The sequence below is a fragment of the Oryx dammah genome, unplaced genomic scaffold (genome assembly GCF_014754425.2).
Source record: "Oryx dammah isolate SB20612 unplaced genomic scaffold, SCBI_Odam_1.1 HiC_scaffold_5, whole genome shotgun sequence".
NCBI classification, from domain to species: Eukaryota; Metazoa; Chordata; class Mammalia; order Artiodactyla; family Bovidae; genus Oryx; species Oryx dammah.
This window is the reverse complement of record NW_024070189.1, coordinates 104,556,215-104,581,264: the sequence shown is the minus strand read 5'-3', so window position 1 is coordinate 104,581,264 and position 25,050 is coordinate 104,556,215. Positions and strand designations below refer to the sequence as shown.

General features: G+C 59.3%; 3 protein-coding genes across 40 annotated transcripts; 1 reads left to right on the top strand and 2 right to left on the bottom strand.

Moving 5' to 3' along the window:
* Positions 1-794: 794 nt before the first annotated feature.
* GJC2 (gap junction protein gamma 2) lies at positions 795-10,733 on the bottom strand. Of its 2 annotated transcripts, none has more exons than XM_040241311.1 (2): positions 10,085-10,733; positions 795-3,129 (listed from the first exon to the last, which is right to left on the bottom strand). In XM_040241311.1, exon 2 carries the CDS (start codon positions 3,083-3,085, stop codon positions 1,796-1,798), a length of 1,290 nt encoding a protein of 429 aa, XP_040097245.1. In that variant the 5' UTR covers positions 3,086-3,129; positions 10,085-10,733; the 3' UTR covers positions 795-1,795. The 2 variants fall into 2 exon arrangements, with proteins under 2 accessions (XP_040097245.1, XP_040097244.1); XM_040241310.1 differs by lacking the exon at positions 10,085-10,733 and adding an exon at positions 4,282-5,185.
* A 411-nt stretch (positions 10,734-11,144) lies between these two features.
* Positions 11,145-20,829, bottom strand: GUK1 (guanylate kinase 1). Of its 29 annotated transcripts, none has more exons than XM_040241323.1 (10): positions 20,330-20,439; positions 14,539-14,569; positions 14,366-14,427; positions 13,843-13,956; positions 13,556-13,597; positions 13,357-13,453; positions 12,013-12,147; positions 11,857-11,941; positions 11,590-11,675; positions 11,145-11,457 (listed from the first exon to the last, which is right to left on the bottom strand). In XM_040241323.1, exons 1-10 carry the CDS (start codon positions 20,422-20,424, stop codon positions 11,422-11,424), a joined length of 783 nt encoding a protein of 260 aa, XP_040097257.1. In that variant the 5' UTR covers positions 20,425-20,439; the 3' UTR covers positions 11,145-11,421. The 29 variants fall into 29 exon arrangements, with proteins under 29 accessions (XP_040097257.1, XP_040097266.1, XP_040097281.1 ...); XM_040241332.1 differs by lacking the exon at positions 14,366-14,427 and adding an exon at positions 17,702-17,946 and having other exon boundaries at positions 12,013-12,151; positions 14,539-14,574; positions 20,330-20,416; XM_040241347.1 differs by lacking the exon at positions 14,366-14,427 and adding an exon at positions 19,203-19,262 and having other exon boundaries at positions 12,013-12,151; positions 14,539-14,574; positions 20,330-20,414.
* MRPL55 (mitochondrial ribosomal protein L55) lies at positions 20,481-24,604 on the top strand. 9 transcript variants are annotated; one of them, XR_005721170.1, is made up of 5 exons: positions 20,517-20,720; positions 21,425-21,514; positions 22,094-22,246; positions 23,719-23,923; positions 24,332-24,604. XR_005721170.1 is itself a non-coding variant. In XM_040241363.1 (4 exons), the coding sequence occupies exons 2-4, from the start codon at positions 21,447-21,449 to the stop codon at positions 24,476-24,478; spliced, it is 420 nt and encodes a 139-aa protein (XP_040097297.1). In that variant the 5' UTR covers positions 20,481-20,720; positions 21,425-21,446; the 3' UTR covers positions 24,479-24,604. The 9 variants fall into 9 exon arrangements, 8 of the variants coding, with proteins under 8 accessions (XP_040097297.1, XP_040097296.1, XP_040097294.1 ...); XM_040241363.1 differs by lacking the exon at positions 22,094-22,246 and having other exon boundaries at positions 20,481-20,720; XM_040241362.1 differs by lacking the exons at positions 20,517-20,720; positions 22,094-22,246 and adding an exon at positions 20,498-20,513.
* The last annotated feature ends 446 nt before the right edge of the window (positions 24,605-25,050 follow it).

Genomic DNA, 25,050 nt, shown 5'->3' with positions numbered 1-25,050 from the left:
CTTTCCTCCCTTGGGGAGGAAAATGGTCAATCCCTGCTCTGGATCTGGATGCACTTTCCCTCTGAGGCTCTGCTTCCGGCACTGACATCTGGGACTTCGTGGGGGTGGGGCTTACCTGGGGCCAAGGCTCACTTGGCACCTCTGGCCAGCCAGTCTGACCCCACAAGGGAAAGAGACTCAGTCTGCATTTGGCATCCGACCAGAGGCAGGCTAGGTTGGGGTTCATGTGGGCTTGGAGATTGGCCCTGGGACCCCAGAGAGGGTCTGCAGTCTGAGAGGACCTCTGAGGGTCTGCCGTGGGCTGGAGGGAGACTGAGAGTCAGAAGGGGTCACTGAAGTCTAGACCAGGCTGGCTCCTTGCTGGCAGCAGCTGTTTTCCCTACTGTGCTCACCTTTGCTCTCCACGAAAGCTGCCACTGCAGGCTTTGGCCAGCATCTGGATAATGCCAGGGCCAGAGATAGGACCGCCCCTCTGTCCTCTGCCCTACCACCTTGGGCTCTAAGCATGCACGCCTGGCTGTTCTTTGTTCTCCAGCCGCATCCCTTTCCTCTGGGCCAAGCCTGTTGCCTGGCACAGAGTGGCACCCGAGTGTTCCAGGGGGCTGCAGGGGCTCAGCCTGGGCCTTGCTCCCTGGATGGTCCCTGAAGAGTGGCTTCCTCTCCCAGTCATCCTAGAGTTGAGCCATGTGTCCCCAGAGGCCACTGGTGGACACGCACACACAGGCATATGTGTGTACTCAGACACGTGCACACACCACACCCCACATGCATACAAGCACACACACACATGGGGCTGTAAACAAAAGTTAGTTTTATTTCACTCCCTTTGTTTGGAGGCTGTGTCTGAGTTGGAGAGGGGGCTGGAGGGAAGAGGCTGTGACAGGAGCTTCAGAGTCCCTTCCCTCAGCGTGGCCAAGTCATAGCCCCTGACCACCACCCTGTTGGTCTGAGTGGCAAGGGAGGCCAGTGTCTTCAGCATTTCAAGTATGTGCCCAAGGAAGGGGCCACACCAGGCCAGCACAGAGGTGGAGAGGGCATGGTCCCATCCAACCAGCCCATGCAAGGCCTTAGCCCCAGACCTGTCTGGGCGGAAACAGGGAGCAGGGCACAGTCCCAGCTGCACTGGAGGCAGCTCACACTTGGGACCTGGTGGGGGCGAGGCGTGAAGTGGTGCCGACCAGCACTGGGTGCGGCTTCCCACCACTGTGCTCACTGTTTTTCCTTCTGCATCAGGAAGACCTGGCATTGCCTCTAGCTCTGCAAGAACCAGAACATGGACTAGAAGAGTGCGGGTGCTAGGAAAGGAACCCTATTTGCTAGGCAGGGAGTGGGGATAGGCACAAAACCCCTCAACACCCAGGCCAGGCACCCCTGGGCAGTCACCCACTGGCTTCTGCAGGGAAGCAGGGCAGGATGGGTAGAGCTCCTGCCTGGAGGTTCCCTTGTCCTGAAGGGGCCAGCTGGGTGGCCAGCTGGGTGGCTCTGGGAGGAGGGCAGTGCCCCAGCCACAGTCCTATCCCCCATCAGGGCTTATGGGTCAGAGATGGGGGCCCTTCTTGGTTCCCAGGCTGCCCACCCTACCCTGGAGGAAGACAGGGCTCAAGCAGGGAGGGATGGTGATGCAGAGAAGGTTGGTGCCCTGTATCCCCTCCGGAGGGGGTGAGCAGCCAGCTGAGGAAGAGGAGGGCAGGTTGCGCTCTGCGCCTTAGGTGGTGTCCAGCCCCTAGACTTCCCCCAGAACCCCCTGCCTCTGCCCTGGGGAGGAGGGAAGATGCAGAGCAGCCAAGGTGAGGCCTCAGATCCACACGGTGGTCTTACCCTCCCTGCTGCTGCTCCCGCTGCCTTTCTCAGAGCCCATCCTGGGTTTGATCCCCTGCCGACCTTGGCCCCCCACAGTGCCCCCTGACGTGGCACTGCCAGACCCAGACGCAGGGGCGCCAGCCTTCGGGGGCCCCCGGGCGTTCGCTGGGAGGCCCGGGCCAGGTGGACTGTCAAGGTCCCCAAGTGCCCGCCGGTCCTGCAGCGCCTGCAGGGCCAGGCTGGCCAGGTCCTGGTCCTGGGCGCGTGCACGCTCAGCTGTGCGAACCACCAGGCTATAGTCAGGCGGGCAGGCCAGGCCTGAAGGTGCAGCGGGCAGAGCGCAGGGAGGCGGCCGGGGCATGGGGCCGGGGGAGGTGGGCAGTGGGCGGCGGCCGCGCACAGCGTCCTGCGCGCTGCCGAGGCCCAGGTGCGCCATCTCACAGAGGTTGAGCAGCAGACAGAGGCAGCTGACCACGTACATGACCAGCAGGAAGACCGTCTTCTCGGTGGGCCGTGACACGAAGCAGTCAACCACATGGGGACAGGGCTGGCGGCTACATGCGAAGAAGGGCCGCACCTCGAAACCATACAGAAGGTACTGGCCCACCAGGAAGGCCACCTCGAAGGCGGCCCGCGCCACCAGCTGGGCGACGTACACGCGCATCAGCCCCTCGCGCTGGATGCGCCGCCTGCCGTCATGCTGCCCTGTGGGACCCGGGACCCCCGCCACCTTTGTGTCCCCTCCTGCGCCCTTGGCCGCCCCCGTGTCCTCAGCCTCGTCATCTTCACCCAGGCCCTCGGCCACTCCCGGGTCTTCGTCCTCTTCACCCAGGCCCAGCATGGGTTCCTCCTCGCCCAGGTCGGCAGGCTCGGGCCAGCCCGGGTGGGGTGGTGGGGGCAATGGCAGGGGAGCGCGGGGTGCGCGGCGGCCGGGGCGGCGGCGAGAGGCGCGACGGCGCTCATCCTGGGAGGCGCGGGCCAGGCGGTGCACAGCGTAGCCCAGGTACATGACGGAGGGCGTGGAGATGACCACAATCTGGAAGACCCAGAAGCGCACGTGGGACAGGGGTGCGAAGGCGTCGTAGCAGACGTTGTCGCAGCCTGGCTGCCGCGTGTTGCACGTGAACTTGGTCTGCTCATCGGAGTAGATGGACTCGCCGCCCACGGCGGTGAGCACGATGCGGAAGACCACCAGCACCGTGAGCCACACCTTGCCCACAAACGTGGAGTGGTTGTGGATTTCTTCCAGCAGCCGCGTCAGGAAACTCCAGCTCATGTTGGTCATAGGGGCGGGGGATGAGACCTGCAGGTCACCAGCAGGAGCTCAACCTTGGGCAAGGACAAATGGGGCAAGGGCTGATGGGGTGGGGTGGAGGGGATGGACGGTGGCACCAGAGCCCCTCCAGGAGTACCACTCTCACCCCAAGTCCTGACCCTGCCCCTAGGATGGATACAGGGAGAGGCTGGGGCCTCTGCAGCCAGAGGACAGAGCCTACAAGGACAGATGCTGGGCCACCTTGCTGAGCACATGCCCTGGCTGCCCCAAGACCTGGCCCCAGGTCTCTGTGGCCTGAAACAAAGCCAGTCCCTCCTGCCCTCCCCCACCCTGCAGGAAAGCAGGGCTCTGGGCAAGACATGCTCATCCCCCAGCCTGTGAGGACCCCACCCAGGCCCTGAGAGCAACAGGGAGTCCATCCCATCGGGTGAGCTGCCTCTATAGGGGCAACCAGAAAGCAGAGCAGCCTCACCTCAAGGTGCCTGCTCCCACCTTGCAGCACCCCGGTTGCTGGAGTCCTGTTTCCAGTGTGCCAGGGGCCCACCAGGGGCTGAGCCCCCGTCTGCCTGGCCTTCACTCTGCAGCCACTCCAGTCCCCATCAGCCCACAGTTCCCCAGGCCCCGAGTCCCAGTGGCCCTCCCTCAGCCTCCGGTGTCCTACTGCTTCCCCATCACACCCCGATCCCATCCACCTCCAGACCCAGGGGCTCTCTCAGCCTCCAGCCCTCTCAGTTCCAGATCTCCCAACAGTGCCCCCTCCCAGCTCCCTCCACAGCCTAAAGAGGATGTTCACGCAGGATCACGGCCATGCTCCCCTCACCTCCACCGGTTCGGCTATGCCAGAGACTGGTGCCCACCCTCCAGGCTGCGACTCCCTCTTATTGCAACACTCCCGTGTCCCCTGCACAGCCTGGCTGAGGGCAGAGGTAAGCCGAGGTGTCTGTTCAAGGTGGCGCCATGTGCAGCAAGGCCCTCAAACACCATGAAGCCCACGCACAACTACACTCAGGCACCTGAGACACTCAGACAGCCCTGTGGCCCCTGGCCAGGCCCTGGACCAGTGCTCCTCTTGGATCAGCTACCTCTGAGGGGGCCTGTGCCTAGAAGGGGCTCAGTGGGCAGGAGCACACACTCCTGTACCCCCGTGCCTCTGGGGAGGGGGCTGAAGCCTCCTAACACCCACCCGCCTTCCTTCACACCAGTACCTGCTCCTGTGCAGTTTGGGAGCTGAAGACCCCTGATGCTTTTGGTCCCCTCTTTCTCAAACAGGCCTGGGAAGCAGAGTGGGCAGGTGTGGGATAGAACAGCAGGGGCGAACAGGTCTCCCGGCCTCTTTATTGAGCTGGGTCCTCCCGGAGCAAGGGGTGGGGGCAGGAAGAGGGGGCAGCCGGGATTCCTGGGGAAGTGACCCTATTTCCTTACATCTGTGTGCAACGCCCCTCTCAGAGCCACACACATGCAAACACAAGTATACAAGTGCACACGTATATACACAGTCATCTGTGCAACACACTTGTGTACAGGCACACGTTCACAGGTACATAGACTGGCACATGCCCAGCCCTCCAAGCCACGTTTGATACGGAAACTGCCTCAAGAAGGAATGACCCCCATGGAGGTCTTGGTGAACTCAGCTGGACGTTCTTCCTCAGGTTGAACCTCAGCCCTCTTTCAGGACCTGTCCCCATCCCTGACCTCGACAGTCCCACATCACAGGAGGCTGGGGCCCACAGCCCCAGGTGCAGGAACCCAGAAAAGGGATGGCAGAGCAGTCCTGACTTCTCTCCCCTCCAAGGTGGATGCCAGTGGGGAAACAGGAGGGAAGGTGATGGTGCCAGGACAATCCCGACCCGCCGTGTGTGCCATTTTAACAACTGGCTCTTGGTGGGAGAGCCGTGGTGTAGTGTTCACTGATTCCTGTGGTGTAAATGCTCCCACAGGGCCCATGAGCAACGCCAGGAGACACGCACCGGGTGGCGGGAGGATTGTTCGAGATCAGCTCTAGCATGGCACTGGGTGGACCCTGCCCTGGGGTGTGAAGGATGACACTTTGCCCTGGGGGGCTGGCCCAGATGCAGTTACAGCCTCTCCAGAGACGAGTCATGTGGAGAAAAGAGGGTGCAAGCCTTGCAGGAAGAAACCTCCCACCTTCCCTTGGGCCAGTTGGGGAGCTCAGGCACGCTCTGGGTGTGTGGCAGAGGCTCTGGCTCTGTAGATGCAGGGGCCCATGCCTGTGTGCATGTGTGCAGGGCCTGTGTCACACACCCAGCCACAGCAGGATCTTTCTGTGATCAGGGGCTGATGCTGACCAGCTCTGGGTACTGTCTTAAGTGCCATGCACTGGGTCCCCCAAATCTAGACTTCTAGTGCCAGCTGCCACCTCCACATAGGCTCATGGATGCCAGTAGGCACAGCAAATCCCAGAAGACCGGACCCCAAAATTTCCCTCCAAATTGGCTTCCATCCCAGGTGGGCTTATATTGGACAGCTCTCCGCCCCGCATTCCGTCTGCTTCATCAGGAGAGATGCCCGGCAGCCCCTTGGGCCTACCTCGCCTCCGCTCGGCACCTTCAGGAGCCCATCGAACTGTGCCCCTGCAACTCCCCCCAACTTTGGAGTAAAATGCCCAGCGTCCCTGGCCCCAGCTCACCAGCAACCCCCTTTCGCTCCCCGCAACGTGGAAACCCGCCGCTCCGCCCACATCAGGCTTCTGCTAGTACCCATCCCGTCCGGCCCACAGCCCCGCCCCTCGTCCAGTCCCTCCACTCGCCTGCCTGCGAGGCCAGCCCAGTACCCTGCCAGGCGCTCTGTGCTCCTGCGCACTTGGCCTGAACCACGGGCGGATGGGGAGCAGGCCCGCCCGGGTTCTCACTGTGTGGGGATTACAGACAAGTGAGAGGAGAGGGCTGGAATGTTCCACGTGGTCATGGCTTAGCATTGGCTATGTAGGTCTGAACTCACCTTCAGCTCAGTATGGACAAGAGGCACTTGCATATACACCGTACCTGTCAGGCCTATATGGAAAAACACCCCACAGCGATGAACACACCTTGGTCCCACTCTCCAATAAAGAAAACTGGGCTAGTGGATAAACAGCTGGTTGCAGGGCAGCAACAGGAAATGAGCCTGAAGCATCTCTTGGTGTCAGAGGAAGGAAGTGCTAACACACACACACACACTCTCACTAATGGAGGCTAGTCAAAGGGACACAACATGGGAGCTGAAGGAAGTAGATCCCAGTGTCTGAAACCAGATCAATTCAGCCAATAAAGCAAAGTACTATTATAGACTGGTTTACAGATTATAGCCCAAGGTAAAAAATATGAGTTCCCAGTGATACAAATGATACAATAACCAACTAAATGGGGGAGAAGGGAACTCTAAATATTCATGCCGCCTGTGACCTCCAAGAGGGCGTTCCTCCAGAGAGCACAGCAGGGAGGAAAGGAGGGTGCCTGACAGACAGCAGGCTGTGACAGAGATCCCCGCCCAAAATGAGAAGGTGCGCTGAGACCACAGAGCTTGCTGCCCCTGAGGCCTTCTTCCCAAACCCTCGCCACAGGCAATCATGAGATATATTGAAACAAGTTCCAGGAGGGGCTTTTACAAACTACCTGACCTGCAAAATTCCAAGGGCACCAAAAACTAAGGAAATCTGAGGAAGTCACCCCAAGAGGGGCTAAGGAGACATGGGACAGCCACCCCTCAGGGGTTCTCAGGAGAGCAAAAGGACACAGGTGCAAAGGGAGGCGCCTTTGGTTACTGGCAACGTATTGGTATTGATGCACCGGTTGTGACGAGCATGCCAGGGGGGAACTGGGCTTGGGGGCAAATGAGAACTCTCCCTGGTCTCTTCAGTTTCTCTGTAAAGCACAGGCGTTGTAAAATGAGACCGTATTTAAAGTGGCTTCCTACCCCAGCACTACAAGCTCCTTCTCCCTATCTTTTCCCATCTGGAACGGACTCCTCTGTGTCTGGAAGCTTCATGTACAGAGCAGGGACTTTCACTAGTGACCAGTCCTGGGGCTGTGGGGTGCAAGGACCCCAACACAGAGCTGGAGAAGTGGGAGGCAAAGGCCAGGCCCACAGATGTCTGGTGCTAACGGGAAGAGGCAGCCCGTGGGGGCTTAGCCCTGGCTGGGCCAGCAGGAGAAGGTGTATGAGGGGGTGCTGGCCCCTCAGGGAACAAGTTCTTGGCATTTGTTGGGAGGGATCTTGGCATCTGTTCAGAGGGAATCCCCCCCAGAGCTACATGTTACAGCAAGTGTGGGTGGGGGCCACCCAGGACAGAGGACCAGGTGCACCTGGGGTCAAGGCCTGGGAAGGGGCAGGCCTGGGAGTGCTCAGCGGAGGCTGAGCTGGGGAGGGAGGGGGGACTGGCCAGTGAGCAGGGCACATGCTGGGGCTCCCCGTGAAGGGGGCTGGGGTCATCTCCACCCAGAGCTGCCCGAGGAGGCGCCCTATTGGGAGGAGGGTGGGAGGCGCACTCTGGGCTCCAGGGGCATCAGGATGACCTGTGCTGGGGTGAGCTGGGCCCTCTACCCCTGGTTCTGGCACCGACAGAGTGGCTTCTGCAGAGGTGGGCAGCTAGGCACTCTCTCCTTCAAGCTCCTTCCACCCCTGATATGAATGAAAGCCCTGAGGGGCTGGTCAGAGACTGGGACCCAGAGGTGCCCAGGGCCACCTCCTGCAGTACAGTGAGGCCAGGCCTGCCCAGCCACTTCCTTCCCACCCCAGCCTAGCTTCCTCCACGTGCCCCCTCGCGCTGTGGGCGGGCTTCCTCTGCCTGCGGTGGGGCTGCTGGCCTGCTCCCCACTCCAGAGTGCTCGGCTCACCGAGAGGACTGATGGAACCCTTCCCTGGGAATCTCAGCACTGCAGGTAGCCTCTTCCCCTTCCTGAGGACTCCTGGGTGCAGCGGACACTAGGTGGTCCCTCCTTGACATATGAGCACCTTCAAGAAGCCCAAGGTGGACTCAACCCCGGGAGACTGTGGTCTTTATAAAGGACCGGGGCCTGTTCCAGAAACCCCACTTCTGCGGGCCTCCAAGCTAGGGTCTGTCTCCTGCTGTGTGCCCACCCAAGTACCCTGCCGGGGACAGTTCTGAGTGATGCTGCAGCACCTCCCGCTGCTCGGGTCCTAACACTGCATGCCCAGAGGAATTTCTCCCTGCCTCCACTGGCGCCAAGCCCCCAAGGCTGCTCTCCCCACAGCCGGGCCTTAGCTGCTCAGATCTCCCCTTGTCAGCTTTTTGATGCTTCTGCAGGTGGTCCTCCACATCCCTGCCCACTCCAGGCCCATCCTAGATGCCCCAGTCATGTCCTACCTGGACCCCCGGCCAGTGAGAGGTGTATACCTCCCCTACCTCAGGTGCCCAGAACCCAGGCCTGGGGCTCCTCTGCCACCTTCACCTGCCCCCAGCAACTCCAGGGTACACCACAGCCTCCCACACTGTGTAGACACCAGTTAGTGACCAGGTTCCCCTCCCAGCTGCCTACCCCCATTTCCCTTTTCCTGCAGGCACCCCAAGGTGGGGTCCCAGGAAGCCCAGGGCTCTCCGAACAAAACCCATATCCTCATGGGTCCTTAGGGATGATTACCTGACCTGCTCCTGCCAATCTAGAGCTGACCAGCTCTGTAGTCCTCCTCTCACACATGGATACACACTTACACATGCATCTGCACACCCATCCTTCATCCTCACTCACTTTCACACACACGCGCATGTACGCTGCCTTCTGCCTTGTACCACCCCCACCCCACCCCCGCAGTGGCCTTCCCCTGGGAAGTGAGGCTTCCCCACGGCATGCTCGGAAGCAATGGAGCTCTGCCACAGCACTGGGTCTGCTGAGGAACCAGGGCCGCCTGTTCCATCCTAGCTTGAACCTGGGAAGCGAGGGGCTTCCTGCAGGGGTGGAGGGCGTGGTGGGGCCAAGCCTGGGGAGTGAGTCACGGTGGAGCGGCTGGGACTGCTCCTGCCTCAGGGGAGCCCAGGCCGCAGAACGGTGGGCTCTGGCAGAGGAAGGTGTCAAGAGGAACAAGGGCGGGAGGCTGCACCGCTGGCCAAGGGCAGGATGCTACACCCCTCAGACCCCATGGGGTGCCCCACTGCCCACCCCTCCTAACCGCCTACCCTGGAGCTGCCCCAAAATGCCACAGTAAAGCCAATGTGCCCCACACTCTGCCATCTTTCTTGGTCTGCGGCACTGTCACTTTTCCTGCCCTGCATACCCCCGTCATGCCCTAATGCCTGCTCCCCCGAGGGCCAAGCGCACCACAGGACCAGCTGTGTCCCTCAGCTGTGCAACCCCTTGTCAGGATGCCTGCCCAGCCGCCCTGCACACACCCCGACCCGGACGACTCACTCACATCTGTGGCGCAGCAGGGCCTGCTCCTGGAGGACAGGAGTCTGCTCTGCTCTCTGCTCACCTCCAGGAACCAGATCTGAGGAGGCAGGTGCCCACAAGTGGGGGTTTAGGAAGATGCCCACGGCTACATAAAGGCCAGTCCAGGAGCAAGGTGGACAGCAGGCAGGTGTTCCAACCAGTCTGTCTGCCCATGTGGAGAAGGTGGGGCTCCCCAGCCTCCGCCCAGGACTGAAGAGCCCAAGGCCCCGGGCCTCTGGACACACTGCAGCTGCTGAGCTGGCGGGGGCTGGCCAGCCCCACACGGCCTGAGGGGTCCCAGCTGCTAGGGGCCACCCCTTCCCTCCTTTCTCATCAGCTAGCCTAGCAGCCTCCAGAGGGATGGGGGCAGACTGCCTCTACCTCCTCCTGCCCTCAAGTCACACTGCACCAGAGGTGTCACCCATCTGGCTCTTTTGAGGGCAGGGGGCCTGAGATGGACAGACCCTCAGAATGGAGGGACAGTCAGGCCCAGAACCTGTCATCTCGGGGTTGGCTGTTTCCAGAGTTGTGCCTAGGCCCCTGGGACCAGGGACCCAGAGTGAAGAATGTGCCGCTCAGCCCTAAAGGGCACCCCACCCATGGTCTCCTGGTGACATCTTACCTTTTCCAGGCCAGGAAACAAGTCCTTCTGAGCCTTTCCACCTGCTGGCCAGCTGGACACGGCCCTCCTGAGTGTGCACCCAGCTAAGTCCAGGGCCCGACCCAGAGCCACCTCTCACCGCCAAGCACAATGTGGGGGGAGGGCCTTCAAGGGCTCCATTGTTCCCCCCCGTGGCCCCGTGTCTGAATCCCTGATTGTCCCTGGGTCTGGATGGGTCCCAGAGAGGGAAGCAGCCTCTCCCAGGCTACACAGCAGGTCAGGAGGCAGCCCAGTCCCGTCTCGCTGGCCCTCAAGGTGAAGGCTGTGTAGCACCCCTCTGCCTGCCATCCAGAGTCCAGGCCCAGCTCTCGCCTGCCCTCGCTGTCTTTCGGGGCTCTGGGATGAAACCCAGCCTTTCTGTTCCTGCGTGGGCTCCCTGCCTCCTCTCAGTTTGCATCTGCCATCTGTCTGGGTTCCACGGCAGAACAGGGCCTGGGAGTGGACCAGGGCGCAGGCGAGCGCCCCGTGTCTAGTACTGATACAGCTCAGCTGCCCTGACTTGAGCTGGGTGGCTTCTGAAGGCATCTTCTGAGACTCTAAAGCCAGGAATCCCAGCAGAGGCCCCCAGACATCCTCCCCGGGCGGGCCTCTCCAGGGCCAGCCAGATCCCCAGGGGGCCATGCACAAGGGCCCAGAGGCAGGGGTCTCCTCTGCAGGCTCCGTCCCTCCCCAGGTCGCAGTCTCTGTCCCTCTGCCACTCTCAGCCCAGGTCAGGGACCGGGAGGAGGAGTGGTTTGAGAAGGATGAGCCCCAGGACCTTCTGACCCCAGCCTTGCAGAGAGAGTGGGAGATGAGGTCCTGCACACACCTTGGGGCAGTCCTGGGCAAGGAGTGTGTGGCAGCTCAGGAGCAGCCTCTCTGGGGGCCGGCAGCCTGGAGCAACAGGTGTTAAGGAGGCTGCTGCCCTCTGGGGGTGGCTAGTCAGAGCGGGGCTACCCAGAGTGGGGATGGGGTGGCTCTGGAATGGTATGCTGTGGACGCACCCACCCACCCACCCAGGGCCATGATCCAAGGGCTCAAGGACACTCTAACCCAGCAGTTCTTTATTTGGATGTTGGCCTGGCTTCCACGGTAAGGGGCTGACAGGGCATGGTGGGGAGCAAGCCCAGAAATGGACACGGGGAATGGGGGTAAGAGACAAGGTCCTCCAACCACGGTGGGGGTGAGGGAAGATAGACAGCACCCCAATCTCTGGGGCCTAGCTGAGATGAGCAGAGTCACTGCCAGGAGACTCTGGCCCATTGGCGTGGGTGCCAGGCCCTAGGCCCCACCTGAGAGGACACAGCTGGTGGGCCTCCTCAGGACTGACCAGTGGCTTGAGCCTTCTTTATTTCCTGCCAGAGAGAAAGAGAGGCTGAGGAAAGGAAGATCTCGCCCAGGGCCTGGGGCCACCATATCACCTGTCCCAGCCTGCTTTACCCGTTTGCCACACAGATGTCTGAGGCCCCACCTCCACCCCAGCCCACCTCGGAGAGCGCCTCCTTCAGGGCCCAGTAGGCCTTGTCCAGACTGTCGTTGACGATGATCAGGTCAAACAGGCCGGGCTCCTTGCCTGAGGGTGGGGTCAGGGTCAGCGGAAGCTCTGGGAACAGAGCGGGGGTCTGGGGACCCTTCGCAGGGACCATGGGGCTGGGTGATGGCTCCAGCCCTCCTGCGCCCCTTGGCGGGGGACTGGCCTCCTGCGGGGTGCGGGGAGGGTCCAGGGGAGGCGGCGTGACGGCGCCCTCACTCACTGCTCTCCATGTCAGCCCGGGCGGCTGCCAGGCGCTTGGCCAGGCTCTCCTCCGTCTCTGTGTTCCGCTGCCGCAGCCGCTGCTCCTGAGACAGAGCATGGGGTCAGCAGGCCCGAGCACGCAGAGCTGCCCCCCACGCCCCAGCTTGGTCCCCACCAAGACATCCAGTGAGGGCGGCTGCACGAAGATGTAGATGGGCCGCAGGTCAGTCTTCTTGATGTTGCGCACGCCCTGCAGGTCCACGTCCAGCACGCAGATGCGGTTCATGGCCTGCACGGCCCGCACAGCGGCCTTGCTGGGGAGTGAGGGGAGGGGAGCCGCTCAGCCGTGGGCGCCCCGGGTCCTAGCAGCCCCCGCTGCTTCAGAGAGCCACAGTGGGACCTCATCCCCATCCTCCACTCTGGGTCTGTCTGGGGGTGCCCACAAGGGCCTACTCTAACTGGCATCTGCTCCCTGGTTCTGGAAGCACTCCCTGAGCAACGCTTGCACGAGGGGGCCCTCTGCTGGTCCAGGGTGGTGGTAGGGAGTGTGTCTGGTAGGGAGCAGCAACCTTCAGACCCCGGCCCAGAGCCTCTCCCTCTCCTGGCACCTCCCCCCAAGCCCCACACCACCACCATCACCTCAGTCAGTCCCACCCGCCCATCATGCCCCCAGCAGCGTCTGCACTACCTTCTGGCTCACGTCCCCAGGCTGGTGATTGCAACCCCCCTCCCGTGTCCTGCATGCGGGGGCCCTGCGTGGGGAGGGATGCTCTGGCCCCCACTGCACTACAGGACACACCCCTGGGCTTTCTCACCTCCTGGCTGCCCTTTGCAGGCCTTGGCCCCTCACCCGGGGGTCACCAAGTACTATGTGCTCCTTACCCGCTGGGAGGACCGCCCCTCAGTGGCCCACCGCTCTGCCCATCTGCACCCGGGGCAGAGGACGATGGGTCCTGGCGGTGCCCGCCTCGCCCAGCCAGGCGGCTCAGGGACCGGCTGTGCACAGAGGCAGGCCTGGGCCTGCCTGCCTGAGTCAGGACACTGCTCCTGGGCCTTGTGAGTCAGATGGGAGGAGCCAGCAGAGACCCTGCTCTGGTTGGTTGGTAGTGTTGGGGTTGGGGGGCAGCTGCTGTTTTGCCAGGGACCCTTCCCAAGCTACCCTACTGACTGGAGGGGAGGGGCCACATGAAGCCTGCAGACCCCTAAGACCCAGGACCCCGAGTCCTCCCTGCACACCAGCTCGTCGTCTGGCCCACTTCTCACAGCAGCCTGGCCAGGGAGAGACAAGCGGGGCTGGGCCCAGAGTGGGCAGCCCGGAGATTTCTGACTTAAGCTCCATCGTGACCTCTAGAGGGCTGAGTCCTTGGCCCCAAGTGCCCAGACACTCGGTAGATATAACACCCCAACCTGGGGCCCAGCCAAGGGGAGACCCCCAGGGCCTACAGACACCCCCTGCCTGGGTCACCACTCCTGGTCTCTGGGGGAATGAGAGGAAGGGAAGGCCCAAAGCACCGCCCACCTGGTCCCGTACAAGTTCCCTGAGAACTCGGCGTGCTCGATGAAGTCTCCGGCAGCAATGTCGCGCTGCATCACCTCCCTGGTCACAAAGTAGTAATCTGCAAGAAGGCGCGGACGGGAGACAGGCCTCAGGCACCCCTGACGAGTGTCGGGCTGCTTGCGTCTTGTGCCGGAGCACAGGGCCAGCTGGCCAAGCTCACCTTTGCCGTTCTCCTCTCCTGGCCTCGGGTCCCTTGTCGTGTCTAGGAATAAGTAACAGCGATGGCCTTGGGACACCTGGAACCTCACATATCCCATCCCCAGGGCCTGCCCCGCGGCCTGGCTCTGCCCATCCGGAGGTGTGGGAAGGGAGGCTGCAGGCTAGGATCGGCAGTGTGGGGGCTTCTGCCCCAGTGTGTGGCAGTGGGTGCGGTGCTTCAGGGCACGTTAGCAAGGCTCTCTGTCCCCAGTCTCTCGTGGACCCTCCCCCACCTCCCCGGGGCCTCACGGGACACGCTGAAGCCAAAGATGCTGCCATGCTCCTGCAGGAGTTTCTTCAGTAGGGTGCTCTTCCCAGCCCCCGAGGGTCCGCTCAGGACAACGGGCCTTGGTCCTGACATCCCTGTGGGGAGTACGGGGAGAGGTGAGTCTCAGCAGGGCCTTGCTCCCTGCTGCATGGCATACGGCGGTGGCTGCAGTGTCCAAGTGAACTCACCCAGCAATGGGGCAGAGCCGAGGTACGATCACTCAGAGCCGTGCTTACACCCTGCCTATGCCTCCCAGTGGGTGGTAACACACGCACCGACCACAAATGTGTGGCCTCCCCAGCTACCCACTGCCAGCCTACCTCTCAAGGAGCCTGGACTTTGGCTCCTGGGAGGGGCACATCCAGGTCCCAATTCCTGTGTCTCCTGACACCACACTTCGGAGGTGTCCTTGGTCAAGGTCAGTGGAACCCAAGGTCTGTTCTGGGAACTTCCATTGAAAAGCAAGGGGCTAATCCCAGGGTCCCTGATGCCCCTCTGTGATACCTAGGTCTCATGAAGCCAGCAGGAGAGCAGGGCATCACCATCCCAGCTCGTAACACAGGTGCCTGCCACAGGTGAGAACACCGAGGGCAGGAAGAGTGGAAGAGTTCTGGAGGGGTCAGCTTAGCCTGCTCTATCCCCACTGAACCACCCTGCACCCCTCATATAGGACCTACCTTCTGAGTAGCCTCTGTGCTCAGCTTGGGGCTGCACTGGAAGAGATGAGAGAGTGGTAATCCTTGCCTGCTCCCCACTGTCTGAGCACTAAATCCCTCCCAGTGCAGCCGGCACCACCTGCTCAGCAGAGGGAAACGCTGCCCCTCACCCGAGAGAAGAGCACCTGCCTCCCCAGCCACGTGATAAGACGAGCTGAGGAGGGTTAGGTGCCCTGGGAGCCTCAGAAGACAGGAATCAAGGCCGACACTAAGCTAAGGGGCTGGGAGGCTATGCACTGCCCCAGAGGGAGGCAGAGCCCAGACGCGCCTGTGTTGAGCTGGCCTGCCCCTGCAGCGCTCTCTCTGTGTGGAGGTGTCCAAGCAGCAGCAGTGGCCAGCAGTGAGGGCCGGGAGGAACAGGCCACTCTGCGTGGGCAGCTCTCCAGCAGGGCCCCTGGTGGGCACTGCTTTCCTAATCTGCAATGTAGGCCAACCTGGGTAATCTGGCTAAAGCATAGCTATTCTGGGACCATCAGGCTGTATGCAAACGCCCTGAAGAAGGACTTGGGAATCAGACACGACCACCTGCTGATGGATGCAGAGGAGCTCATCAATGCTCCGTCATTTCTGAGTGACCAGTTCTTAGCTCCTTTGTCTCGTCCAAGTTTCCTATTAGAATAGTGAAAGTGAAGTTGCTCGGTCATGTTCGACTCTGCAACCCCGTGGACTATAGCCCACCAGGCTCCTCCATCCAAGGGGTTTTCCAGGCAAGAATACTGGAGTGGGTTGCCATTTCCTTTTCCAGGGGATCTGCCTGACCCAGGGATTGAACCCAGGTCTCTCGCATTGCAGGCAGACGCTTTACCATCTGAGCCACCAGGGAAGCCCAATAGTGCATTGTTTTAAAATAGCAAGTCCCACTGACTCACAACTCCTTTCTGGGGTCCTGATTTTCCACCCACAGTGCCACCATACAAATGCCCACGCATTTGTGTGTCTGACTCCAAGCCCACTGCTGTTGCCTGCCCAGGAGAGCACAGCACCCTTGCTATCCTAAGGACTGGTGCAACGGAAGGTCTCACTTCTGCCTCACACTGCCCTTCATAAAGTCCCTTCCTTTGCAGAACGAATGTCCTGTGGGCAGCCCAGCCCACCTCCCTGGGTCTGTCCTGACTTTCTAGATGCTGAGTGACCAGGGTGCTAGGCAAGTTATGGGGGAGGGATATCGGAGGGCAGAGGAGATACTGGGGGTCACTAGGTCCCTGAGCAAGGTTGCTGCTTCTAGAGGGGCCCTGGAAAGGGAGTATGGAGGCTGGGGTCTGTCACCCACTGGCTGGCCCCTGGATTGTGCCAAGTCACCACTGCACACACGTCCCTCCCAGCCTCACAAGCAGGGGCAGCTGTGGCCGCTCAGCATCCTAGGTCTTCCCAGGCCCCAGCAGCACACTGGCACCACAGGGATGTGAGTTTCCCCAGGGCAGGGGTACCACCACAGTGGACACAGGCCAGTTCTCACAAGAGGTGGGCCAGAAAGCCTCCCGGGGCCTCGCTCACAGCGGCAAATGTTCCACTCGGTGGGTGCAGCTGGCACCTTCTGGACCCAACTTGGGGCGTCCACCTCCGGGGAGCAGAGGACCCATCGCACCTGCCTATGAGGATTCCCCTTGGGAACACTCTGCTCCTTTCCCCACGCCCAATTTGGGCAGGTCCCCCCGCCTCACATCCCACAGCCTGCAACTACACACCTTGCCAGCAGCACGCAGAGGCTGCGCCTTCCTGCTCTGTGCTCCAGGCCAGCACACAGGCACCCTAACTCGCTCCCCTGGCAGTTCCTGCTCTGCTTCCTATGCATGCGGCCATGGCTAGATGTTGTGGTCACAAGCTCTAACATCTGAACACTGGAAAACTACACAGGGAAGCCATGTCTTCAATCAGGACCAATTACTACACATGGAAGTCCCAGCGCCTAAGCCCTCATGGGCCACGCTGTGCACAAGGCTTCCTCATGGTCTCACCTGGTAACCCTGGCTTCCATCTGGCTTTATATCCCATGTGGGAACTCTGGGGGCAGGCACACAGCCCCTGCATCCCGCTGAGACCTCCCACCCCCCAGCCCAACCACCACGGGCAGGGAGCAGCAGGCACGTACACACACCCGGGGGGCCTGGCTGATGGCTGCGACACTCACTGCCTGCGTGGGTCCGAGTCATCACTGCGCCCTGCCAGCTATCCCTCACAGGGTGTCCTCCCGAGTCCCCACCTGCCCCTCAAGCCCAGGCCCCAGGCCTCCTCAGAGCTGTCACTCATGTGCTCTTCTTCAAAGGCTACACTACTGGGCACAGGGGCTTGGGCGAACACCCAGCACCACTGCCTCGAGGTCAGTGGGACCTAGCCGGCCAAGCTCGTCTGTGCCTCTCTGTAGTCTTTCCTCGTGTGGGGTTCCTCCCCGAGGCCGTCTCCTTTCACCACAAAGCTTCGAACCACACAGACCCCATCAGATTGGCCAAGCCCTGCAGAACTGCTGAGTGCTGGGCCCCACCCAGTGACCACGGTGACCAGAGTGCTCCTGAAAGCCTGCTTCGACAGGGCACACTCAGTGGGGGACCAAGCTCAAGGCCTCTCGGTCCCAGGGACCAAGCGCCCCAGACCCCCGAGACTGATTCTGGCCCCATCTCCTGGTAGAACTGACTGGCAGTCAGGAACGTTCTGGAGCCTCTACTCCTTGACTGTTTCACAATTCCAAACTCCAGCTTCCTGGCAAGATAATGGAAATTTTCACGAGGACACCAATAAGGATGAGGGAGGCAATTTCTGTAGGAATTGCTGGTACAAGCCTGTGTGTTCTGGAATGCTCTTTTTGCAAGGAGCTTCTCAGGCAGCCCCGGGAGGCTTGCTCTCCCTTCTGCTTCCACCCAATTTCCAGTCCTGTCCCAAGGTCGGGGCACAGCCACCACCTCTCTCCCCTGTGAGAGCCTCAGTCAAGGCACAGCCCTCTGGGGACAGAGAGAAGGGAGAGTCAAACCCTACCAGCACTCTAGACCTGTGCTCATCTGGGTCAGGACGGCTGGCCACGCCCCATCCCCCAAACAGGCTGTGTGGGGCGGAAGAACTACTCTGGCCGTGGCCTCAGGCGCTCCAGGGATGGGACATGTCCTGGCCCAGTGACCTTCAAAAAACACTTCACCTTCAAGAACCTGATTTGAAGTGGGAGAGCCAGCAGTTTCCTTCTTACTTCTTCTCACAGTAGGGACCACGCCTTGCATGGAGGAAGCTTGGCCCTCTCAGGGAAGAAGCAAGAAGCCACCCTGTGGCAAGAAGCACACGCTGCAGAGGACTCAGGCCTGCCATGGCACTACACAGCTGCACCTGGGTCTCTCTCCATCGAGAAGAATCGAGATTCAGTCTCATGTGAGAGCCTCAGTTCTAGCCCTAAGGGAAGGTAGACGGTGCTTGAGCGGGAAAGGGGTCCAGGACATACAAACCATGGAGCAGGAAGAAGCCCGACCCTTTCTGGGTGGAGTGGGTTCACTCTCACAGAAGGGGAAGAAAGGATCAGCCAGGGACCAGGGAGAATCAAGGCCCAGCACACACAGGATCAGAGAGGAACCTAGAGGAAACCATGGCTGGGCACACCAAGGGAGTGCCCTTGGTGTACAATGTACAATTTTAGAACTCCCAGAATCTACTTACTACTCAAAGAAACTTCTGATCTTCCCAGTTCCAGACAAAGGCTGGGTCAGTGTGTTCTCAGAATCTAAAGGAAAGCCCAGGCAAACTACACCTGGCACAGGTGTGGCACCAACTCAGATTACAAGCTGGCCTGGTGTGTGCAGGCAAGTGTGTGCAATCCTTACAAGAGGAGAACAGAGTGAGCATTCATGTGGCAGGAAATTCAACTTGTTAACGATAAGACACGAAGCCACGCCCCCACACACATTCCTCTTAGTGGTAAAGGTTTTCCTGGGTCCCTCACAAGTCGTACGGGCTTCCCTGGTGGCTCAGGCAATTAAGAATCTGACTGCAATGCAGGAGACCCAAGTTTGATCCCTGGGTGGGGAAGAGCCCCGGAGGAGGAAATGGCAACCCCCTCCAGTATTCTTGCCTGAAGAACTGTATGGACAGAGGAGCCTGCTGAACTACAGTCCATGGGGTCACAAAGAGTTCCACATGACTGAGTGACTAACACACTTCACAAGTCATGGTGTGGGAGGCGAATGACAGAAAAGCCCACACTTGGGCAGGCACGCCACCAAGGGGCACTCGCATGGGACTCATGCATGAGTGATAGCCATGAAAAGCACATCTGGGCTTCCTCCTCCTGTCCTGGTTGGCCCCATCTCACACTGGCCAACATTCACCTCAGCTTCCACCTCCCTTACCCCTACGCTGCTGCTGCTGCTGCTGCTAAGTCACTTCAGTCGTGTCCGACTCTGTGCGCCCCAATAGACGGCAGCCCACCAGGCAAGAACACTGCAGTGGGTTACCATTTCCTTCTCCAATGCATGAAAGTAAAAAGTGAAAATGAAGTCGCTCAGTCGTGTCCGACTCTTAGTGACCCCATGGACTGCAGCCCACCAGGCTCCTCCACCCATGGGATTTTTCCAGGCAAGAGTACTGGAGTGGGGTGCCATTGCCTTCTCCACCCACCCCTATGAAAGGCAGTCAAAACAAGCGAGGTGGCATACCTCACTGCTCCTCCTCAAACGAGCACCTGGGCAAAGGAGGCTTATTCCCCTTCACTATTTCTAAAAGAATGTCTAAAAAAAAAAAAGCAGCTAAGCAGCTCCAGCAACCTAAGACTTGCGGTGTCTTGTCTCCAGGGAAGCTGAACCCCAACTTCCATGCCCATGTCATGTCAGAAAGGCCTGCCACCAACAATCTGCTCCTGTATGGAAGTGCCCAAATCTGCAATGTCCAACGGTGCTAGGTTGTGGGGCTGGCCAAGAAACTGCGGCAGTCCCAGGGGCCCTTCTGTCTGGGAGTCCTTGGAGCAGTCAGCTGTGCCCACTTAGGACCCTGCCCTGGGTTTGCAATCTGCGGTGGGAACCAAACATAGCGCCAGAGCTGGACTACTGGGAGGATTTCCCTTAAGCGCGGTGTAGACTACATATTTCTACAGGCCAGGTGAGCTAATCGGGACTTTGGTGACTCTGCCATACCAGGGGCAACCTAAGGGCCTTCAAAACCCTGATCTCCTAGCGTTTTGGGCTTTGTTCTGTGGCCCTCCTTGGAGAAGAGTGTCAAGCTGCTTTTCCCTCTTTGCCCCTCCGCATCCTGCAGGGTCCACAAAGCGTCTAGCATGAAGTCCTCAGACTGCGGGTTTTACAAACTGTTTGGAGCATCTAATGTCAGAATCAGTTTCCTCTTATATTTTGAGGACTGATACGGGGAACCAGTTTTTAAATTGTCCAAGTAAAAATAACTACCGAAGGCAATTCTAACACAGAGACACCCTGGATAAAACTTCAAAGTGAAGGGAAGCCTCCCTGAATTTAACTCCATGAAAAGACGACCCTATTCTCGTCTCCCTCCGCTTTGCTTCTCCTGAAACAGAGCTCTGGGTACCACTGAGGGACGCCGAGGGCAGTTTCGGCGGCTGGCGAAATGACAGAATTCACGAGCACAACCCCACGAGTCCCTGAAGGAGACCCACGACACCCGCGCTCAGCACGGGCTCCGGTGGCGCCTCGCACGCGAGTAGCGGCGGTCCCGCCTCTCTGCCGCGCGTTCAGACCGTGACACACGGGCCTGGACCCTCCTGCGGTCTGCGCGCGCCCAGAACTCCGTCCCGCTGTGAGGGGCCGCCACTCACCGTCCCAGAGGGCCCGGCCAAGGGCGGCCGCTGCCAGCCCGGCCAGCGGGCGCCGCAGCATGAAGGGCCGCCGTCGCCGCCGCCCGGGCGGACATACGTCACAGCGCCGCGCCGCGCCGGCCTCTCTCCGCCCCTCAGAGGCGTACGTCACCGCCGCGCCAGGCCCGCCTGAGCCAGCGGGCAAGTAAGTCAGAGCCGCGCCGGCCTCGGCGCGCCTTGGGAGGCCGTACGTCAGCGCCGCGACACCCTGCGCCCGCGGATGACGTCGGGGCGAAGCCACACGAGGAGTGAAAACTGCGTTTACCTTGTTTGTGTACTCACTTCTGGCCAGTCCTGTACCCGCTGCCCTGTGGCGGCCGAGCCGCTGGTTCTCGAGGTCTCTCCGGAGCCGGTGAGGGTGGGTGGCAAGTTGGTGCCGGAAAGGCGTCGCGTCGCGCGGGCTTGGAGGGCTTCCTTCAAGGGAGGGTCCGGGCCCTGCCGCTAGTCGCCCTTGAGGCTATCACTTGGGAGGTTTATAGCGTTGCGGTTTCCTGTTGAGTCATCTCCTAAGGCGGAAGGAAGCCTGCAGGCAATCTCGACAGGGAGGGCTCTTTTCCTGGGGTCTTAATGTTCGAGACATCAGGTATTCGACATTTGAAGCAACTGGTTTATCACCGCGGAAACCTCAGCTTCCCTGGGAGTCAGGGCTTAGGAAGCCGCGGCTGCTCTTTGGTAATCCTTACCTCGCTGGATTTTGTGAGAATGAAATGACCTTGGAAAACAGGTGTGAGCTAGTCGTCACCGTTTACGTTGCATTCCATCCTCAGAGTGACTTGTCTGACTCAGTAACCCGCCAGAATGGGCCCAGGCCCTGCTGCAGACAGTTTACTGAATCAAAGTGTTTGGGGGTAGAACTGAGGCACCTGCAGATCAGAGACGTTCCACAGATAATTCTAATGCCAGGTGAGGGCCGAAAGCCTCATAGATTGTTTGGGCAACACTTGCACTGACTGGTAAAGTCTGTCCGAGATGGCTTTGTTCTTGCCTGGGATTTGTTGAGAACCGATTAGGTGGAAAGGCCTGTCTTTTAAAAAGATCTTTTATTTCCTTGCCTAGCAGTTGCACACTGAGCCAGTGAATGACCCTAGGCCTTCAGGTGCTGCAGGCACTCTCAGGAGGAATGGCGGCCAAGGGCAGCCTGCTTCGGTAAGCATGGACTTCCAGGCCCTTGGGGACTCTTGTAATGGGGCCACCCGAAGAGGCTCAACAGCCTTAGGCTTTGCAGGCTTAGTAAAAGCCTCCAGAGCCAGCGTGTCTTATCTGGAGAAATACATACAAGTACATATGTGTGGGGGTTTCCCTGGTGGCTCAGAGGGTAAAGCGTCTGCCTGCAGTGCGGGAGATCCGGGTTCAATCCCTGTGTCGGGAAGATCCCCTGGAGACGGAAATGGCAACCCACTCCAGTACTCTTGCCTGGAAAATTCCATGGACAGAGGAGCCTGGTAAGATACAGTCCATGGGGTCTCAAAGAGTCGGACTGGACTGAGCAACTTCACTTTCACTTTCAGTCAGTAAAGAATCTGTCTGCAGTGCAGGAGACCCAGGTTTGATTGCTGGGTTGGGAAGATCCCCTGGAGAAGGAAATGGCAACCCACTCCGGTATTCTTGCCTGGGAAATCCCATGGGCAGAGGAGTCTGACCAGCTATAGTCCCTGGGGTGGCAAGAGTTGGACATGACTTAATGACTAAATCACCGCCACCACATATGTATGGACACCTTAACAGTGTTGAAGGAGGAATGGACGTGACTTGTGAGTACCTGGCACCAAACTGATGTGGCCACTGTCCTATTCAGAGCCTGCAGGCCATCCCTGGAGAAGACCATGTCCTTCCTGCTCTTCCCATCAGAACTGCCTCCCCATCTGCAAATCTCCCCAAGTGAGTGCTGATGGAGGAGAGAATGAATTCAGGTTTTAAATTGTTTCTGTGGAACCTAGGAAGAGGGATGTAGCACCTGAGCTGTGGGTTAGTAGGAAGAAGGGGAAGGGACTTGGTTGCAGCATTTCGAGGAGGGCCCTTGTGCTGGAAAAGGTTCATGTTGAAACTGCAGCTACTGTTCCGGTGGGAAAGCATTCACTCTTTCCACTCAAGGGTTGGTTCCTGCCCCTTCCAGGAGCCTCCTGAATCACCAACCCCAGATTGTCTGGAGTGCCTGTGCCCTGAGCTCCGTGGTGTTGCTTAGGTACAGGCCCTGCCCGACTCACTGGGTTCCTCTGGTGCTGGAGTTCACCCACTTCTTTCTCCCATCTTGCACTTCTGGAGGATTTTGCCAGAATTTACTGAGCACTCAGCTAGGGAGGGTCTGGGACTTCATAGCAAGTAAGATGCAGTTCTCTCACCCCAGGCCATCATACTAGTGGAAGAAAGGGGCCATCAGTCTGAGGTGTCAGCTGGAAATTGCAGTGGGGTGGCGGGGACCGCAATCAAAGCAGAGGCTGCCATACTGTGGCTGTGCAAGGCCTGTGGCTGCTTTGTGTAGAGAGAAGGCCTGAAAGTCTGGTGGGAGCTACTGAATTGATGTGAATATCAGGAAACAGATGGATTGAGGCACAGTCTGCGGTTCAGAATTCAAGTTTGTATGAAAGCAGGCTGGAAGGGACTCTGTGTGTGGGGACGGGTGTCACAGGGCAAGGGTAGGACATGGAAATCCAGGTCCTAAGTGGATGAGACAAATGGCCTCACATAGCTGGGTTGAGTGGGGTATGAATAGGCCCTAGTCTGTCACCTTAGAGCATGCGCTCTGCTGTGTGCAAAAGAGCTTTGTGCCCATCACACTAAGAAGCCAAGTGGACTGGGTGTCTCAGTCGGCTTGGGCTAACGTAGCAGAACACCACAGACAGGCAGCTTATGAAAACTGGAAATCTGAGATTAGGGTGCCAGCACGGTTCTGGTGAACCAGGTTCCCGGTTCAGAGATGGCTGCCTTGTGGTGGTGTCCTCATATGGAGAGAGTTAGCTCTCTGGTCTCTTCTTATAAGGGCACCAATCATACTGTGGGGACCCCACCATCATCTAACCCTAATCACCATCCAAAGGTCCCACTTCCTGACACCATCTCACTGGGGTTAGGGCTTCAACGTATGAGTGGGGACGGGGTGGACTCAAATGGACACTTCACAACACCAGGTTTGCCGTCCCCTGTAAGTCAGCTTCCCATTCAGTGCTATAGTCCAGCACCCTAGCCATGGGGTCAGGCCTCACCAGAGACCCACCAGGGTTCTGGATGTGGAGTGGAGCTGCCCTGACCACATCCTGCCCTGGTGTGCGTTGCCGCGTGCCTCCACAGGAGCTGGGCTGTGTGGCCACTCTGGCCCTGGCACCAGCCACTGACGAGCACACGTGTGTCTGCAGCCTGCTCTGGCAGCGTGGGATGACAAGGGCTGCCCCTGAGAGCTGCCGCCACCTGTATACATCCTCTTGGCGGGCTGACTGCAACAGAGCCTCGCTCACTCGAGTGCACCGGCAGACCTACGCACGCCTCTACCCTGTTCTCCTGGTCAAGCAGGATGGTTCCACCATCCACATCCGCTATCCGGAACCGCGTCGGATGCTCACAGTAAGCTTCCTTCCCGACACTCCCTAGGATCAGGTCCTGGAGGACCAAGCCTGTAGAAACTACTCCTCCAGGAGCTCGTTGGCTTAGAACCCACCGTCGCTGGACTGGGAGGGGAGTGAGTCATGGGTCAGAATTTTTGGTTGAGGAGAGGGAAGAAAGTGACCTGGAGTGTACTCCACAGACCAAGGTAAGAAAGCAATGAGCTGTATGGTTGAAAAAACGGTAAGTGAAATGAAAACAAGCAGAAAAGTTTTTGTTTTTTTTTTTTAATGAAAATTTTGAAGTGAGAGAAAACCCACAGAACACATAAAACCTAAACTATGGTAGATGATAACAAGGTGAAGTGGGGACCCTGGAGCGCATCCTGCCCTCCACCTGAGCCACGTACACACCCCTTCCTCCCCACAGATGCCTCTGGACCTGGACTCCTTGTCCCCAGAGGAGAGACGTGCACGATTCCGAAAACGAGAGGGCCAGCTCAAAGAGGAGGAGGAGCCAGAGCTTGGTGATGACTTTGATGTGGAGCAGTACAAGCAGTTTTGGAGCAAAAAGTGATGGTGCCTGGAAGCTGCTGTGTCCTAGGGAATGCTGTGAAGCAGGGAGGGGTAAATGTCTAAATCATGAGTTGACGAAGCTGTATCTTGTGAAAAGATCAATACAAAGGACATTCAGATAACACTCTTGACACTTCGTTGTAAATCCCTCAGAAAACATTCATTCACCCTACGGATTCAGTTCAGGGGTTGGCTAGTGGAGTGGCACGCCCCCACTCACTAGAATTGTCATCATTGAGTCTAATCTGGTCTGCTGTGATGGTAAACAGAATTGCACTTGACCACCAACTAGCTCAGTTTAGTTCGGATGCTGACCCATTAGCAGTGACTGCCAACACCTTGGGGGTGACTGAGGCATTCTCTGCGCTGTCTGGGGAATGAATGCAATGCGGCTTGCTTGCCTGCTTCCTCGGGAACTAGATACAGCTGGACCCCCGAGGGCGGAGGCCGAGCGTGGCAGGCACGACCTGACCTTGGCCGCCCTCCTGTGTCCCGGGCAGCCGGCTACCTGATAAGACACCTCCAGCAGCTGTAGTTGGAAGCCTTCAGTCGTTGTCTCTCTGGTGCCTACCC

Bases quoted from the DNA above. Each gene is read 5' to 3' on its own strand.
- MRPL55 (XM_040241363.1), top strand. From the start codon at position 21,447: ATGACCCTAGGCCTTCAGGTGCTGCAGGCACTCTCAGGAGGAATGGCG. The intron at 21,515-23,718 runs GTAAGCATGGAC...GTGTGTCTGCAG, and splicing joins GCCAAGGGCAGCCTGCTTCG to CCTGCTCTGGCAGCGTGGGA. The intron at 23,924-24,331 runs GTAAGCTTCCTT...TCCTCCCCACAG, and splicing joins AACCGCGTCGGATGCTCACA to ATGCCTCTGGACCTGGACTC.
- GJC2 (XM_040241311.1), bottom strand. From the start codon at position 3,085: ATGACCAACATGAGCTGGAGTTTCCTGACGCGGCTGCTGGAAGAAATC.
- GUK1 (XM_040241320.1), bottom strand. From the start codon at position 17,780: ATGCAAGGCGTGGTCCCTACTGTGAGAAGAAGTAAGAAGGAAACTGCT. The intron at 13,957-14,538 runs GTAGGTCCTATA...TACTCCCCACAG, and splicing joins GCACAGAGGCTACTCAGAAG to GGATGTCAGGACCAAGGCCC. The intron at 12,152-13,356 runs GTGGGCGGTGCT...CTCACTCCCCAG, and splicing joins GGGAACTTGTACGGGACCAG to CAAGGCCGCTGTGCGGGCCG.